We start from the raw sequence: 15,398 nt of genomic DNA, 5'->3' as shown, positions 1-15,398 counted from the left end.
CACCATCATGGCCTGTTTCCAGCCCAGCAGCAGCCACATTCCTCAGACCCTTGGCGTCAGCCTCTGTCACCCTGAGACAGTGTCACCCCCAACACCAGATACACCCATAGTTACAGACTCCAACAGCCTGAAATACAGGCCCCTGAGAAAGGGACCATCACATACCTTGTTCCTGAGTCACTAAGTTGTGTCTGACTCTTTTGCAACCCTATGGACTGTAGCCCCCCAGGCTCCTCTGTCCATGGGATTTCCCAGGCAAGAATACCGGGGTGGGTTGCCATTTCTTTCTCCATGGCATCTTCCGGACCCAGGGATTGAACCCCCGACTCCTATATTGGAGGTGGTTTCTTTACTGAGCCACCTGGGAAGTCCATCACACCCCTTAGTGCCATCAAATAGGCTGACCCAGCACCTTGAGCAGTGCTCACAACCGCTAACACTGACAGAGCCCCCCAGCCACACCCAAAATCATCCAGAGATGCCCCCTAACAGTCCAAGACAGGCCCCACAGGTTACACACTGTATATGCCTGAGACATAAGGATGGTAACCCCCTAGATACTCCGAGATCTAGCTGGTCACACCCCTAGTAACAGCAACACCCAGAGAAGCCTGCTTACGGCACTGGACACCCCAAGATGCAGTCACACAGCCACACTCCACACACAAGCCCTGCCAGTTACAAACACCCTGGAATGCAGAGACAGCTGTCACACCTTATTCCCTCAACACAGTACAAACCACCAACACCGAGAGACAGTCCTACTCCTCTCAACACCCAGACTCAGAGGCTCACCCCTTCACAACCTGAGCAATTAACACAGACATACAAAGTGCGCACAGGTGCCCGGGGAATCCTGGAGTAACCTCTGTCCCTGTGCCCCCCTCCCAGGACCCATTGCCTGCATGTTGGAAATGGGGAGCAGGGAGGCTCACACCTTGCCTCTCAGCTCACCTCTGTGGGGACCTCTGGCTGGGTTCCCTTTGCTTCAATCCTTGCTCTTCCCTCCAGGTCTGGCGAGGGTCCCACCCACCCCTGCCCTGGTCCCCCCTCAATCCTCAAGGATGAAGTGGGTTGTCAGAACAAGCACTCCAGGTTTATTACATCCAGCACAGAAGTATGGTGTGCCCTGGACGCTGGCAGACCCCACACATCCAGAGTCAGCCTAGGTGGAGCAGGGGGCGTGGGGTGAGTGAGGGTGCATCGTGACTGCTCCCCCCACAACGCAGAGCCTTGGGGTGGGCTCCTCCCCATCAGCACTGACTGGGGCAGGCTGAGACCCCATCTGAAGCCCACCTCATCTTTCTTTCTCCATACCTTCTGACCCAGACAGCAAAGAATCTGCCTGCAATGCAGAAGACTGGGATTCGATCCCTGGGTCGGCAACCCACTCCAGTATTCCTGCCCGGGGAATTCCATGGACAGAGGAGCCTGGCGGGCTATACAGTCCACGGGGTCACAATGAGTTGGACAGGACTGAGCGAGTAACACTTTCCCTTTCTGGCCTGGGGGCTCTCCGGGCCACTGGGTCGGAACAGACAAGGGCCCACTGCTTCTTGCCCACTGTTTACATCAGGCCAGAGGGTGGCGGGAAGCTTTGTTCAAAAGGGAGCAAGATTTGCACCCTGAGTAGGCGAAGAAGCTCCGGCCTTGCCTGGAAGCCTGGTGGCTTGCAGCCAAGAGCCTCATCAGGCGGAACGGGTGGGAGGGGGTGGGTGGCTGGGGCCAGCTCTTAATTCAATTTGGAGCCTGAAGAAGATGGATTTCAGCTGCTGCATTCTTTCCCAGCCCCGACCCACCCTCCTCTCCCACCCCGAAGCCACCACACAGATCCAACAGCAGATAGATTCTTTATGTTCCAGACAGCAAATTCAGGTACAAAAGCCCACCACCATCATCCCTCCCTCCTGCCCCTTCAGTCTGGGGCTGAGCTGAGGGAGACATGAGGGGGGCTGGGGAGGGAGGGAGTTTGGGGGGGTTTCACAGCAGACTAGTGTTTCAAATGTGGAGGTAACAGACTCCACAGTGAGGGGGTTCCTCTGGGGAGATGGGGGTGGGGGGTGGGGAGTGGAAGAGGAGGGTATTATTGCATTTGCTGAGGGGGGGACACACCCCCTCCTGCATTCCCTGCATCAGGAAACTAGGGAGGTCACGACCCCCAAACAGAACCCGAGGCCCCAGGGAGATAGGAGGGACCAGTTTGGCAGCTGAGGCGGAAAGTATTGGGGGCGGGGAGGTGGGGGTGGCCACCCAATCTGGCTGGTCCCTCTCCGCCGCTGTGCCTGACCCTGGCTGAGGTAGGTGGGGAGAAGGGCGGGGGCAGGGGGCTGGGCGCCCCAGCCAGGCTGGGAACTGGCGAGGGGGTGGTACCGATTGGAGGAGGGGCAGAGGCCCGGCCCCACCTCCGCTCCGCATCATCTCCGGGCTACTGAGCTGGGCCCGAGCCAGACGCTGGGGTCCCGGCTACGGTGTCTCTGCCCCAGAGGCTCCCACCGGGCCTGGCCCACTGGCCCAAGTCATCTTGAGGTCCAGCGGAAGGCCTAGTAGCGGCCAACCTTGGCGTCCCCGATGGCCCCCCAGACGTCAAAGACAAACTCATCCGGGAAGGCGAAGTCACCCAGCCGTTCATCCAGGGCCTCAGCCAGCTCGTCCGGGTTCCTTTTGTCCTTTCCAAGCTCCACCATGGTGGCCGCTGGAGGGGGAAGGACGGGGGAGCAGAATGGAGGCACAGATGACAGAGGGACTCAGGGCAGACTCGGCCCCACAGGACCTACAAGCCCCTTTCTCCCACACTCCCACCCATCCCCAGACCCTGATGACCCCCTCCTCACTTACCCAACTCTGTGTCCCTGATGCCCATGTAACTCTCCAACAGGTCATCCACCTTCTCAATGGCCTTCTCCTCAAAGGCTGAAGGCTGGGGGTGGGAAGAGGGATGACGACATTATGATAATGTGAATATACCTGTAATTATACTGAGCGCTGAGCGCAGTTTTTTTTTTTAACACCACTTTTGGTATAGAAACCCATGGTTCTTCCTCACAACAACCCCAAAAGTGGCAGTATTATTAGCCCCATTTCACAGATTAGGAAACTGAGGTCCACTTGCTCAAGGAAGGTCCTAGAGCTGGGAGGTGGCAGAGGTGGACGGACATCCAGTGCCCAGAGGCCCTCAGCTAAGAGTGATGCTGCCACCTATGAATTTCACAGGAAAGTGGTGGTTGTGGGGGGGGGGGGGTGGGGGGGGGTGGGGAGTGGGGAGGGACTTAGGCTCAGCTGGAACACTCACCAGATCCTCTACTGTGGCTGGACCCCGGGATCGGAGCCGGAGGGTCCCTCGGCCGGTGCCCAGCTGGGGACCGGAGCCAGGGCGGCCACCCCCTGAACGCACGCTGATCATGTCTGTGGGAGATAGGGGGAAGGGGTGAGGACTGGAGGAGCCCAGTTCCAGCATGTTCTGGGCAGAAACCCAGACATCCCGGCTTCAGACCGCCCTCCACCTTCTCCAAGCTTCTGTAGGCTTTGGGGTGCTGGGGGCTGAGGTGACCCCAGGAGGGCAGGTCTCCTGACTCTGGCTTGGCCGGGGTGTAGGAGGCACAGCCAGGAGCTAGGAATGGAAAAGGGCTGGGAGGCTGGAGGGGACCACTCCTGTCCCTGGGGCCAGAGGGACGGGAAGGGAATGGGTCCTGGGTCTTTAGCTACTTTCCCCAAGGCCAAGGGGGTTTAGCTGCTGGGCAGCAGACCAACCTTATCTGCCTGGGAAAGTGTTTTAGAGTCCCCCACCCCCATGCCAGGGACCTTGAGCCCATTCCTGAGAGTTAATGAAGCTGGACAGAAAAGTAGGGGGGCTGGCATAGGGCAGCCAAGCCTGGCTTCTTGGGGCTAGGGGGTTGGCCAGGTTGGGGGCGCTTGGCTAGGCTAATGGCTTCTGGAAGCTGGGTGTGGGGGCAACTTCCTCCTTGCCTCCATCCTCCTCCTGAGCTGGGCAGAGAGCCAACCCTCTCCCCGCAGAAAGGGTGGGGCTGCCCCACCCCCTCTCCCACCCGTTACCACCAGCTGGGCTTTGGGCACCACCTGCTGGTGGCCTTTGGTACTGCATGCAGGAGCGGGCGTGGGGTGGGGGGTGGCGGGTGGCGGCTGGCAAGGGGGTAGGCAGCAGCCCCTCACCAAAGGCTTTTCGAGGCTCTGTGAGCTTCAGTGTGAAGGTGCGGCCTCGGGGTAGCTCCTTGAGCAGCCGGGCCACCTCGTAGTGCCGGCAGCCCAGCAGGCTCTGTCCGTTGATGGCCTCGATCATGTCACCCACACTGATGAGCTGGATGTGGTCGATCACACTGCCCTCCTTAATGCGCTGTGGGGAAAGGAGCTGTCAGCCCCTGTGGTGCCACCCTTGGGTCCTACCATCATAGGCTAGGCCTTACCCTCCAGACTCTGGGTGCCCCACCCCCAGGTACCTTGATGAAGGCATAGCCAGCCCCATTGTCTGTGATGGTGAGCCCCAACGCCTCCTCCGACTTGAACACCTCCACTTCCTTGCGCTGCCCCTTGACGTGGGCAAAGATGAAGTCCTCCAGCCCGATCTGCCCCCCCAGGAGCTTGTCCATGTCCACTTTGTGGGTGTTGAGGGTGCAGAACATCACCTGCAGGAGTGGGAAACGTTAAACCCTCACCTTTCTCCCATGCCCTTTGCCAACTGCTACCTGAGGGGGAAGGAAGGGGTGCTGGGAAGGGCCTAGAGGTATCCCCCCAGTGCCTGACCACCCCAGAGCTCAGTCAAGGTCCCCACTAGGATGTCAGCTCTGCTAGGGCTGGGTTTCTGTCCTAGAAAAAACTCCCTACTGGTTCCAGGGCATAGAGCCTGGCATGCAGTGGGTGATCAGAAAATGCTTTTGGAATGAATGAAGGGGCACAGATACCCATCCTGCCTACTGAGACCCCTGCATCTACTTCCTGCAAGATCTCACTGTCACCCTCCTTGCTTCCTCCATTCCTTTGGCCCCTGAAATCCTTAGGGTTGGACCTCCCAATGAATCACAGCGGGGTGAATCTTGCATCTGACCTCCAGCTCCCACAGTCCGCTGGGCTACAAACCCCTCAATGTAAGATGGGAATGTAGCATCCACCCCTGGCTGTCCATTCCCACAATCCACTGGGGCTGAGGCCTCCCAGTGCTGACGGGAACTCAGCACCCAGTTCTGGTCTCCAGTTACCCACAATACATTGGGCTGCAGGTCTCCTAATGCATGCCTGACTGGAACTCAGTATCCAGCTGTGGCCACCAGCCCCCATAATCCACTGGGGCATAGGCCTCCCAATGCCTGATGAAATTCACCATCCAGCCCTGCCTCCAGTTCCCCATAAGTCACTGGGGTAAAGCCTCAGTATTTGCAGCTTCAGCACCTGAGCCACAGCTCACAAACAGGATGCATACTCCGGCCTCTCTCTAGCTCACCATCAGGGAACCCCAGTGCCCAGCTCCCCAGTAGGTACCTCAGCAGCTGGCAGCCGGAAGGCTTCAGCAATCTTGCCATACAGCTCCTTGACGTTGGTGAATCCCTCGATGCGGCCAGTGGGACTGCCATGGGCCAGCTGGGTGTGGAAAACGAGGCGGGGCCGCAGGGCGGGGGGAGGGGGGGGCAAGCCCATTTGGGGGCCCCCCGCCCCACCTCCGCCCAGGGGCCCCGGCTCCCCCACGCCCAGCCCACCACGGCCTGGCTCAGCCTCCTCATTTTCCACCAGAGGTGGCGCCTTTTTCCGCCGCCCCAGTCCTAGTGGCATGAGCAGTGAGAGGAGGGGGCGCGCCCAGGAAATCTGCAGGACAGGAAAAGGTGTTCAGGGCCTGCGTTGAAATTCACGCCGCCTTGCCCCTACAGGCCCAATGAAGTTATTCAGAGAACAGGCTGGCCTCAGTTCAAAATCGGGTGCCAGCTCAGAGCCAGGCAATCACCCAGCCAGATGACTGGCCAAAGGGAACCTGGGAAAAATGCCTCATATAAGTGATTCAAACTACCACGAGGGCATGACACTCTAAGTCCCTCATGTGTGCCTATTCACACTCTTTTCCCTCCTAATAAATACTTTGTTTCACTTAAAAAAAAACAAAAACAAAAAAAACCTGGTCCTAGCACTTACACACCTGCACAGAAATAATATCAGCTAATATCTACCATAACTGCTAACTGCTCTGTGATCTTACTTTATCCTCACATCATATCATGGGGACCATATTATTGTCCTGATGTGATTACATGATGTACCATAATATGTGATTATGCCCATTTAATAGATGAGAAAATGGAGGCTCACGGTCTACGTTTCTCTATTTTTCTATTGGTTGCAATCGTGCACAAAAAATTTCTGACTCTTCCCTTTCCAAGCATGTAAGCAGATGGCATTCCTGGCCTCTTTATGACTGGGTAAGCATATGACCAGTTCTGGACAATGAGTTGTGAGAGGAAGTGACACGTGACATTTCTGGGCTGAAGCATTTAATTACTGGAGCAAGAACCTCCACAGATCTAATTTTCCCAGTAGGGTGACCAGCCACATTTGATGTGGTGGCAGCCCCACCAGGCCGGCTCTGAGTGACTACAATGAATGAAACCCCCCTGCTAAGCTGCAATGGACATGCAGCAGGAACAAAAAATAAACCATTGTAGAGTATGACTGCTAAGATTCTGGGGGATGCTTATTACTGCAGCAAAACTTATCCTGACTGATACATGTTTTTTCTTTCCTTTCCCTCCACTCTATTTTTCTATCTCTCTTCCTCCGTCCCTCCCTTCAAACAAATATGTTTTGGGCACTAACTATATTTCATGCACCACTGTAGATACTGCCTTCAATAAGATAAGCAAGGTCCCACATTTCCCTACCCAGAGTAAATAAGGAGCCTGTGATGAAGGGTTAATGGATGAAGAAAACAATCTTATATGGATAAATTCTAAGAGTTTACAAATACACATACATATGTATGTGTGTGTGTGTGTGTGTATACACCATGGGTGTATGTGTTTAAGTGGATACATGTGTGTGTGTCTGTGTGTGTATATGTTTTTAAAAGCTTTAGTTAGGGAATTCCCTGGCAGTCCAGTGGTTAAGACCCAGCATGGGTTCAATCCCTGGTTGGGTAACTAAGATCCCACAAGCATGTGGTGCAGTCAAAAAAAAAAATGCTTTATTTAATAATTCAAAGCTGTAATTAATAATTTCATAAAAGTTTGCTAAACAGTATACCTGTGAAGGTAAGAGAAAACCCCTGTGAATGACTCAAGCACATTACTGAACCACTGAGCAAAATGTATGCTGCAAATATTAAAATAACTTCAATTATTAAAAAAAAAAAAAAAAAAGACAAGCAGTAAGGTCCCTGACTAGGGCCATCATGAGCAGTTACACAGGTTGTTCACTGTGCCAAAGCACCAGACCCAGGGTTGCATTTTTCGAATTCACTCCTAGTTGCTGCAGAGGTGAGCTAGCTGGGGCTCCGTCCATGCTGTCCAGAAGCATACAGTTCAGAGAAGCTGTACAGTGAGCAAGCAAATGTGTAAATATTCAATATAATTTCTAAGAGTGCTATAAAGACAATAAAACAAGTTTTACAGACAAGGTCACAGAGGACCTGCCTCTCTGAGCAGGCGAAGCTGAGACTTGAAATACAGCAGGAAATATCCATAGGAGGATATGAGGCAAGAACATCAGGCAGAGAGAACAGTTAGTGCAAAGGCCCTGAGGTGGGGATTTACTTGACATGCTTGAGGATCAGCAAGGCCTGTGTGGTTGGATCCCCAAGTAAGAGGGACAGTGGGAAAAGGTGAGGGCAGAGACGTAAAAAGCAGAGACATTACTTTGCCGACAAAGGTCCGCCTAGTCAAAGCTATGGTTTTTCCAGTAGTCATGTATGGATGTGAGAGTTGGATCATAAAGAAAGCTGAGGACCGAAAAACTGATGCTTTTGAACTGTGGTGTTGGTGAAGACTCTTGAGAGTCCGTTGGACTGCAAGGAGATCAAACTGGTCAATCCTAAAGGGAATCAGTCCTGAATATTCACTGGAAGGACGGATGCTGAAGCTGCAACTCCAATACTTTGACCACCTGATGCAAGGAATGACTCACTGGAAAAGACCCTGATGCTGGGAAAGACTGAAGGCAGAGGAAGAAGGGGACGACAGAGGATGAGATGGTTGGATGGCATCACTGACTTGATGGACATGAGTTTCAGTAAGCTCTGGGAGCTGGTGATGGACAGGGAAGCCTGGCGTGCTGCAGTCCATGGGGTCACAAAGAGTCAGACACAACTGAGCGACTGAACTGAACTGAACTGAGAGGTAACAGGCAGACTGGACACTGTGGGCCAGAGGCTGAACTTGGGCTTTTGATCTGAGTGAAATGGCAGTCATGGGAGATTCTGAGCAGATTCACAATTAAGCTAGCAAACAGTGTGGCTAGAGTGGAGTGAGCAATGGGAGAACATGAAGAGGGCAGGTAAAAGAGGTGATGAAGGGGGACTTCCCTGGTGGTCCAGTGGCTAAGACTTCATGCTCCCAATGCAGGGGGCCCAGGTTCGATCCCCAGTCAGGCAAATAGATCCCACAGGCTGCAACTAAGAGTTTGCATGCCCAACTAAGACCTGGTGCAGCCAAATGAATAAATATTAAAAAAGAAAAAAAAAATAAAGAAGCAATGGAGGTCAACTGTATAGGCCTTTATAGACTAGCAAAGAGTTCATGTTTAAGTCCAAAGTCACAGAAACTGGCCCCAACCCTCAGGTCTGACTCCCAAGCCCAAGTTCATCACAGTGATGCTGTCCCCTAGGTGATTCAGTCTCCCTGGGCCTCAGATGCCTCACCTGTAAATGGGGACATTCCATCCACCTGGCCAGGTTGTGGTAAGGATCAGATTATGCCAAATTATATTTTTCTATGTAAGGGGGACTTCTTGCTCCCTCCTTTCAGATCACCTCTTCCCTAGGGCTTTCCTGGATTCAGTAGAGCCCCTGAGCTGTACCCATTTTCATTCATTCATCTGTTCTCCAACACCTCCTCTAACATCACCTGGTCCAGTCCTATCAACACTCACCTAGAGCTTCTCAGGTGGCTCAGTGGTAAAGAAGTCCCCTGCCAATGAAGGATACATGGGTTTGATCCCTGGGCTCAGAAGATCCCACATGCCATGGAGCAACTCAGCCCATGAGTCACAACTACCGAAGCCCAAATGTCCTAGAGCCCATGCTCCACAACAACAGAAAACATTGCAATGAGAAGCCTGTACACTACAATTAGAGAAGGCCCCAGTACAGCAATGAAGACCCAGAGCAACCATAAATAAATAAATCTTAAAAGCAAAAACAACTCACCTAGACGACTGCGGCTGCCTTCTCTGAGTCTCCCAGCTTCTGCCCTTGCCCTCAATGGTCTCTCAACACAGCAGCCAGAGTGATCCTGTAAAACATAAGTCAGGTCACATTTGTCCTCGCTCCAACCCCTCCCAGGGCTTCTACCTCACTTGGAGTAAAAGTCAATGTCCTCGCCTTGGCCCATGGGCCCCAAATGACCAGCCCACATCAGCCATATGCCCTCACTCCCTGCCTCTGTCCCCCTTGCTCATTCCCTGCAGACACAAGGGCCCCCTCCCTGGTCTTTCAACACACTGGATGAAGTTCAACCTCAGGGCCTTTGCACTGGCTGTGCCCTCTGGTAGCCATCCAACTCACTCTCTTACCTCTTTCAGGTGGAAGCCATACTTCATTCATTTAGCTTGTTCATTGTCTGTTTTCCAAAAAGGGCAGGGAACTTTGCCTGTCTTACTCATTCCTCTATTAGCTCAGAGAACACAGGGCCTGGCACAGGGCAGCTGCTTACTAAATACTTGGGGAATTAATGAGTGGATGGATTAATGAATCTAATAGTCACCAGCCACCGGTCTCTATGCCCAGTTCTGGGGAGACAAAGAAGCACAGGCCGTAGCATCTGCCCTCAGTAGGATCTTGTCTCCCCAGCAACAGTATAAGTCCTACCTCTGGGGTCCCTTATTCCTTGCTTCCCAGCATAATTCTGGACACAAAGTAGGTGCTTCATCTAACCATGAAGACACTGAGATTTTGTTTTTTACTCCCCTTCTAATCAATGATACTAAACAACCTTTAAAACATTTGAAACCATTTGGATTTGCCCTTTTGTAAACTACTTAAGTCTTTGCCCATTTTTAAAAACCACAATTTTTTTTCTTGCCATGCCATGTGGCTCATGGGATCTTAGTTCCCTGACCAGAGATTGAATCCCGGCCCTCAACAGTGAATGAGCAGAGTCCTAATCACTGAATCACCAGGGAAGTCTCTAAAACTGCACAGTCTGTTTTTAATTGCAATGCCTAGTCTTTTTTCTTATTGATTTGTGGGAACTCTTTATATATTCTAGATACTAGAAATAAAATACATTCTGAATGAATAAACTGGTACTGCTCTGTCAAGTTATTTCACTATACTCCCTTAATGATGCTACCAAAAACAACAAAAAACCCCACATCATCACCTCCCCTGGCTCCCCTCCTACCACTCCCCGTACATCTTAGCAGAATGCAAAGAACATAAATATTAAACCTGGATTCGCCACTTATTAGTTGTGCAACCTTGAGCAAATGTTTTAACCTTTCTGAGTTCCAAAGAAATCATACATGTGTTTGGAACAGCTCCTGGGACTCAGTAAGAGTTCCACAAAGGCTGGTGACAATTACTACTATTTCTATCTGTACCATCTTTAGTCAGCTGCCAAGATTCAAACTCCCTCTTTTTCTAGGGCCCCTACATCCTGCTCACCAACTCCCAACTTCCTTACTCTGCCTACACTTGATGCCCTGGTTCAGGCTGGCTTCATATCTTACCCAGGACAGGGAAATAATGGTGGTAAGTGGGTGGTTTATGAATTTGTTTTCCAGGCCAGAAGAGGCAGAGTGGCCTGGGTTCAAATCCCACCCATCACTTACCAGCTGAGTGGCTGTGGGCAAGTCACTTCACTTGATGGGGCTTCAGTTTCCTCATCTGAAAAATGGGCAGAATTACTGTCTCTCAGAGTGCTTATAGGAATCCAAAGAGTTTATGCAAGTAACTCAATTAGCACTTTGCTTGACATTTGATTTAAGAAAATTATTACTCTCACTGTTATTACTGCCTCTTCCCTTGCCCTGCCCAGGAACATCCCAGTCCTCTCTGCCTGTCAAGGCTTACTCCTGGCCACCTCCTCCAAGCAGCCTCCTCCACTTGTCCCTGCCTGTTACAACCACCCCTGTGGTCCAGACAACTCAGGACCATGGACTTAATTACATGCTGTTCTGGCAGAACTCTTGTCTTCCAGTCTTAGGCTGTTATTTAAATTCATGTCTCTATTTTAAAACATAAACCAGATTGTGTTGCTCCCCAGCCTCAAATCTTACATCGGTTTCCCATGTGATAGAAGAAAAGCTCTAAACTCCTTAATGTGACCCACAGATCCCCACAGAATCACATTCTGGGTTCTCTCCTGCCCCAGCCATACCATGCCAAGCTTGGCCCAGCCTCAGAGGCTTTGCCTTGGCTGTGCCCCCTACCTGATCCTTAGAAAGCTGGCTTCTTTTTGTCATTCAGATCTTGGCTCCAAAGTTACCTCTTCTGAGATCCCCCTTTCTTACAGATTCTACCATGCCACTCCCTCATATTTTATTCATAGCATTTATCAACCTCTGCAAGTGTTTTCTTTATTTACTTGTTATTAACAATGCCAAAGAATGCTCAAACTACCGCACAACTGCACTCATCTCACATGCTAGTAAAGTAATGCTCAAAATTCTCCAAGCCACGCTTCAGCAATATGTGAACCGTGAACTTCCTGATGTTCAAGCTGGTTTTAGAAAAGGCAGAGGAACCAGAGATCAAATTGCCAACATCTGCTGGATCCTGGAAAAAGCAAGAGAGTTCCAAAAAAACATCTATTTCTGCTTTATTGACTATGCCAAAGCCTTTGACTGTTTGGATCACAATAAACTGTGGAAAATTCTGAAAGAGATGGGAATACCAGACCACCTGACCTGCCTCTTGAGAAATGTGTATGCAGGTCAGGAAGCAACGGTTAGAACTGGACATGGAACAACAGACTGGTTCCAAATAGGAAAAGGAGTATGTCAAGGCTGTATATTGTCACCCTGCTTATTTAACTTATATGCAAAGTACATCATGAGAAATGCTGGACTGGAAGAAACACAAGCTGGAATCAAGATTGCTGGGAGAAATATCAATAACCTCAGATATGCAGATGACACCACTCTTATAGCAGAAAGTGAAGAGGAACTAAAAAGCCTCTTGATGAAAGTGAAAGTGGAGAGTGAACAAGTTGGCTTAAAGCTCAACACTCAGAAAATGAAGATCATGGCATCTGGTCCCATCGCTTCATGGGAAACAGATGGGGAAACAGTGTCAGACTTTATTTTTTGGGGCTCCAAAATCACTGCAGATGGTGACTGCAGCCATGAAATTAAAAGACGCTTACTCCTTGGAAGGAAAGTTATGACTAACCTAGATAGCATATTCAAAAGCAGAGACATTACTTTGCCAACAAAGGTCCGTCTAGTCAAGGCTATGGTTTTTCCTGTGGTCATGTATGGATGTGAGAGTTGGACTGTGAAGAAGGCTGAGCGCCAAAGAATTGATGCTTTTGAACTGCGGTGCTGAAGAAGACTCTTGAGAGTCCCTTGGACTGCAAGGAGATCCAACCAGTCCATTCTGAAGGAGATCAGCCCTGGGATTTCTTTGGAGGGAATGATGCTGAAGCTGAAACTCCAGTACTTTGGCCACCTCATCATACTCATTGGAAAAGACTCTGATGCTGGGAGGGCCTGGGGGCAGGAGGAGAAGGGGACGACAGAGGATGAGATGGCTGGATGGCATCACTGACTCAATGGACTCGAGTCTGAGTGAACTCCAGGAGTTTGTGATGGACAGGGAGGCCTGGTGTGCTGCGATTCATGGGGTCGGAAAGAGTCGGACATGACTGAGCGACTGAACTGAACTGAACAACTTGTTTGTTGCCTGTTCACCCCGCAGTAGAATGGCAGCTGCCCAGGAGCAGGGATTTCTGTTGTGGTCACTACTGTACCCTCTGTGCCAGGAACAGTACCTGGCCTGTGGTGGTGGTGGTGGTGGTTTAGTTGCTAAGTTTTGTCCAACTCTTGCGACGGCCACCAGGCTCCTCTGTCCATGGGATTTCCAGGCAAGAACACTGGAGTGGGTTGCCATTTCCTTCTCCAGGGGATCTTCTCGACCCAGGGATCAAACCTGTGTCTCCTGCACTGGCGGGAGGATTCTTTACCACTGAACCACCAGGGAAGCCCACCTGGCACATAGTAGATACTTAATAAATATGTACAGAACGAATGAATAATGTGTCTTATGCCCTCATTCTGACTACTCTCCGAGCCCCCCTATCCTCAGAACATGCCTACTGTACAGTTTCAAACTGCCACCTCCCTACCACACTCCCAGTCTCCTCTTAAACTTGAACACAGGTATGGAGGAAATGAGCTTCAAGTCAGCTAGTGGCACTGAGCAGGTTGGCTGGAATCCCACATCCCTACCCTCTCTTCACTGGGAAGGGCCCGTAACTTAACAAGCCTACAGCCACACAGAGTTGCAATGGGAGGAGCAGGAAATGGGGAAGGGGGTTCCTGAGAGCTCACGCAAGATAGGGAAGGGGACACCACGCCCATGCTCCCCTTTTCCGCAGTGTATTGCTTGGAAGAGGAGGGCGGGAGGCCTCTGAATCAGTCTTGAAAAACCGGCTCATGGGTGTTTCCAGGGAGAACGCCTACTGTCCGGGGCCCAGGCCTCCCCAGGGGCCCAGCAGCCACAGGACCCCAGTGGTCCCCACCACCCACCTATCTCTCCCACAGATGTCCCTCTCTTCTCAGGACCCAGTATTCTGGTCTTGCTTTTCCAGCTTTGGTGAAAAGGGACATGGGGGCAGCTTCCTGTCTGAGCAGCTGGTGAAAGCAAAGACCAGCAGGTGTGCCCCAGATGGCTGTCTGGTTGGAGGGAATGGAGTGGGAGGAGCTGGTCAGAAACACCTGAGCCCTGAAGCCACTGGTTACCTAGTCTAGTGGCGGAGATTCCAGTTCTGGACTCTGAGGCATGGGTTTGAGTCCCAGATCTGCCACTTACTCGCTGTGTGACCTTAGGCAAGACACTCCACCTCTCTGGGTCTGCTGCTTCACCTCTGAAAGAAGTAACAGCAACTTCCATGAGGGGTGATTCAATGATCCGCATGGTAAATACCTGACACGGAAGTGTTCAATGAATGCTAGCCCGGGTGATTTTTTTCATTATTACAATCGGGACCTCGATCCTCCCAAGAAGCACCCCACCCCCTCCCCAGGCCCTGGACGACTGGGACAAGGCCAGCTTCTGCGACAAGGCCAGCTTCTGGGACAAGGCCAGCTTCGGGGACTTGCCCGAAATACCGACTCTGCGCCTGTCCCCACGGGGACGGGAACTCTCCAGAGGTGCAGGGGGCTGGGGTGCGGCTGGAGACGCCATCCCGGCGCCGGGAGGCGTTCACCCCTGACCCTAGAGGGAAGGCAGGCGGCCCTCCCGGAATGGGACTCGGACGTTTCCCCCCGTCCCGTCCCTCCACCCAACTCAGCCTAGACCTCCAGCTGCGTCCATGGGGCCGGCCCCACCCCGCAGGATAGGCCTAATCCCCGCGGGTCCGCGATCTCGCGGGTCTGCTCCGGGGTCCCCGCGAGCGGTCGCGATGGACCCCCTCTCCCCACCTCCTTGCAGGGTATACTCACCTGAGCTTCCTTAGCCGCCGCCCAGCTCGCCCAGCTCTTCTCTCGGCAAACTCTGGCCCGGGCCTCTCCCGCAGCCACCGCCAGGGGGCGGGGCTGGCGCCCACATTTGGCCAATCAGAAGCGGCCGCCCGGCGCTCGCGGCCAATCCACTCCACGCCGCCCCCCTTCGGGTGGAACCCGAAGGAAACATTCCAGAGGGATCCCTGCGCTTCACTCGATTCTTCACGACACCTCCCCCGCGCCGCGAAGCGTTGGACCTTCCCGCCCCTCCTAAGCCGCGGCGGGCTGTACCACCGCGAGGCTGCGGAAGGGGGAGCTGAGGCCGAGCCCGAGCCAATCTCTGGGAGGAAGGAGGCCAGCGGCCAATGGGAAGCTGGGGGCCCCGGACCACGTGTTCTTGGCTAAGTGTCCGTGTGGGGTGCTGTGGGTGCTAAGAGGCGGGGGACCAGTCGTGGAAGTCAGGTGACCGATACTGAGTTTGGGGGTGCGGGGGAAAAGGATACAAACTTCCAAAGCCCAGAAAATGGAACCCTTTCGGATACCGGGAGGGAGCCAAGGGCTGTCCCTAATCCAGTCCTCCACTCGGC

At 52.6% G+C, this 15,398-nt stretch overlaps 1 protein-coding gene across 6 annotated transcripts; it reads right to left on the bottom strand.

Moving 5' to 3' along the window:
- Positions 1-1,842: 1,842 nt before the first annotated feature.
- Positions 1,843-15,007, bottom strand: GIPC1 (GIPC PDZ domain containing family member 1). 6 transcript variants are annotated; one of them, XM_055542901.1, is made up of 11 exons: positions 14,812-15,007; positions 14,110-14,234; positions 10,978-11,032; positions 9,353-9,437; positions 9,076-9,113; positions 5,488-5,808; positions 4,452-4,637; positions 4,168-4,348; positions 3,290-3,402; positions 2,836-2,917; positions 1,843-2,692 (listed from the first exon to the last, which is right to left on the bottom strand). In XM_055542901.1, exons 6-11 carry the CDS (start codon positions 5,773-5,775, stop codon positions 2,541-2,543), a joined length of 1,002 nt encoding a protein of 333 aa, XP_055398876.1. In that variant the 5' UTR covers positions 5,776-5,808; positions 9,076-9,113; positions 9,353-9,437; positions 10,978-11,032; positions 14,110-14,234; positions 14,812-15,007; the 3' UTR covers positions 1,843-2,540. The 6 variants fall into 6 exon arrangements, with proteins under 6 accessions (XP_055398876.1, XP_055398850.1, XP_055398859.1 ...); XM_055542875.1 differs by lacking the exon at positions 9,076-9,113 and having other exon boundaries at positions 14,812-15,005; XM_055542884.1 differs by lacking the exon at positions 9,076-9,113 and having other exon boundaries at positions 14,180-14,234; positions 14,812-15,005.
- Positions 15,008-15,398: the final 391 nt, after the last annotated feature.

This window comes from Bubalus kerabau, chromosome 1, assembly GCF_029407905.1.
Source record: "Bubalus kerabau isolate K-KA32 ecotype Philippines breed swamp buffalo chromosome 1, PCC_UOA_SB_1v2, whole genome shotgun sequence".
Classification (NCBI taxonomy): Eukaryota; Metazoa; Chordata; class Mammalia; order Artiodactyla; family Bovidae; genus Bubalus; species Bubalus kerabau.
Note: the sequence above shows the minus strand (reverse complement) of the source record. Positions and strands in the feature narration are given on the sequence as shown.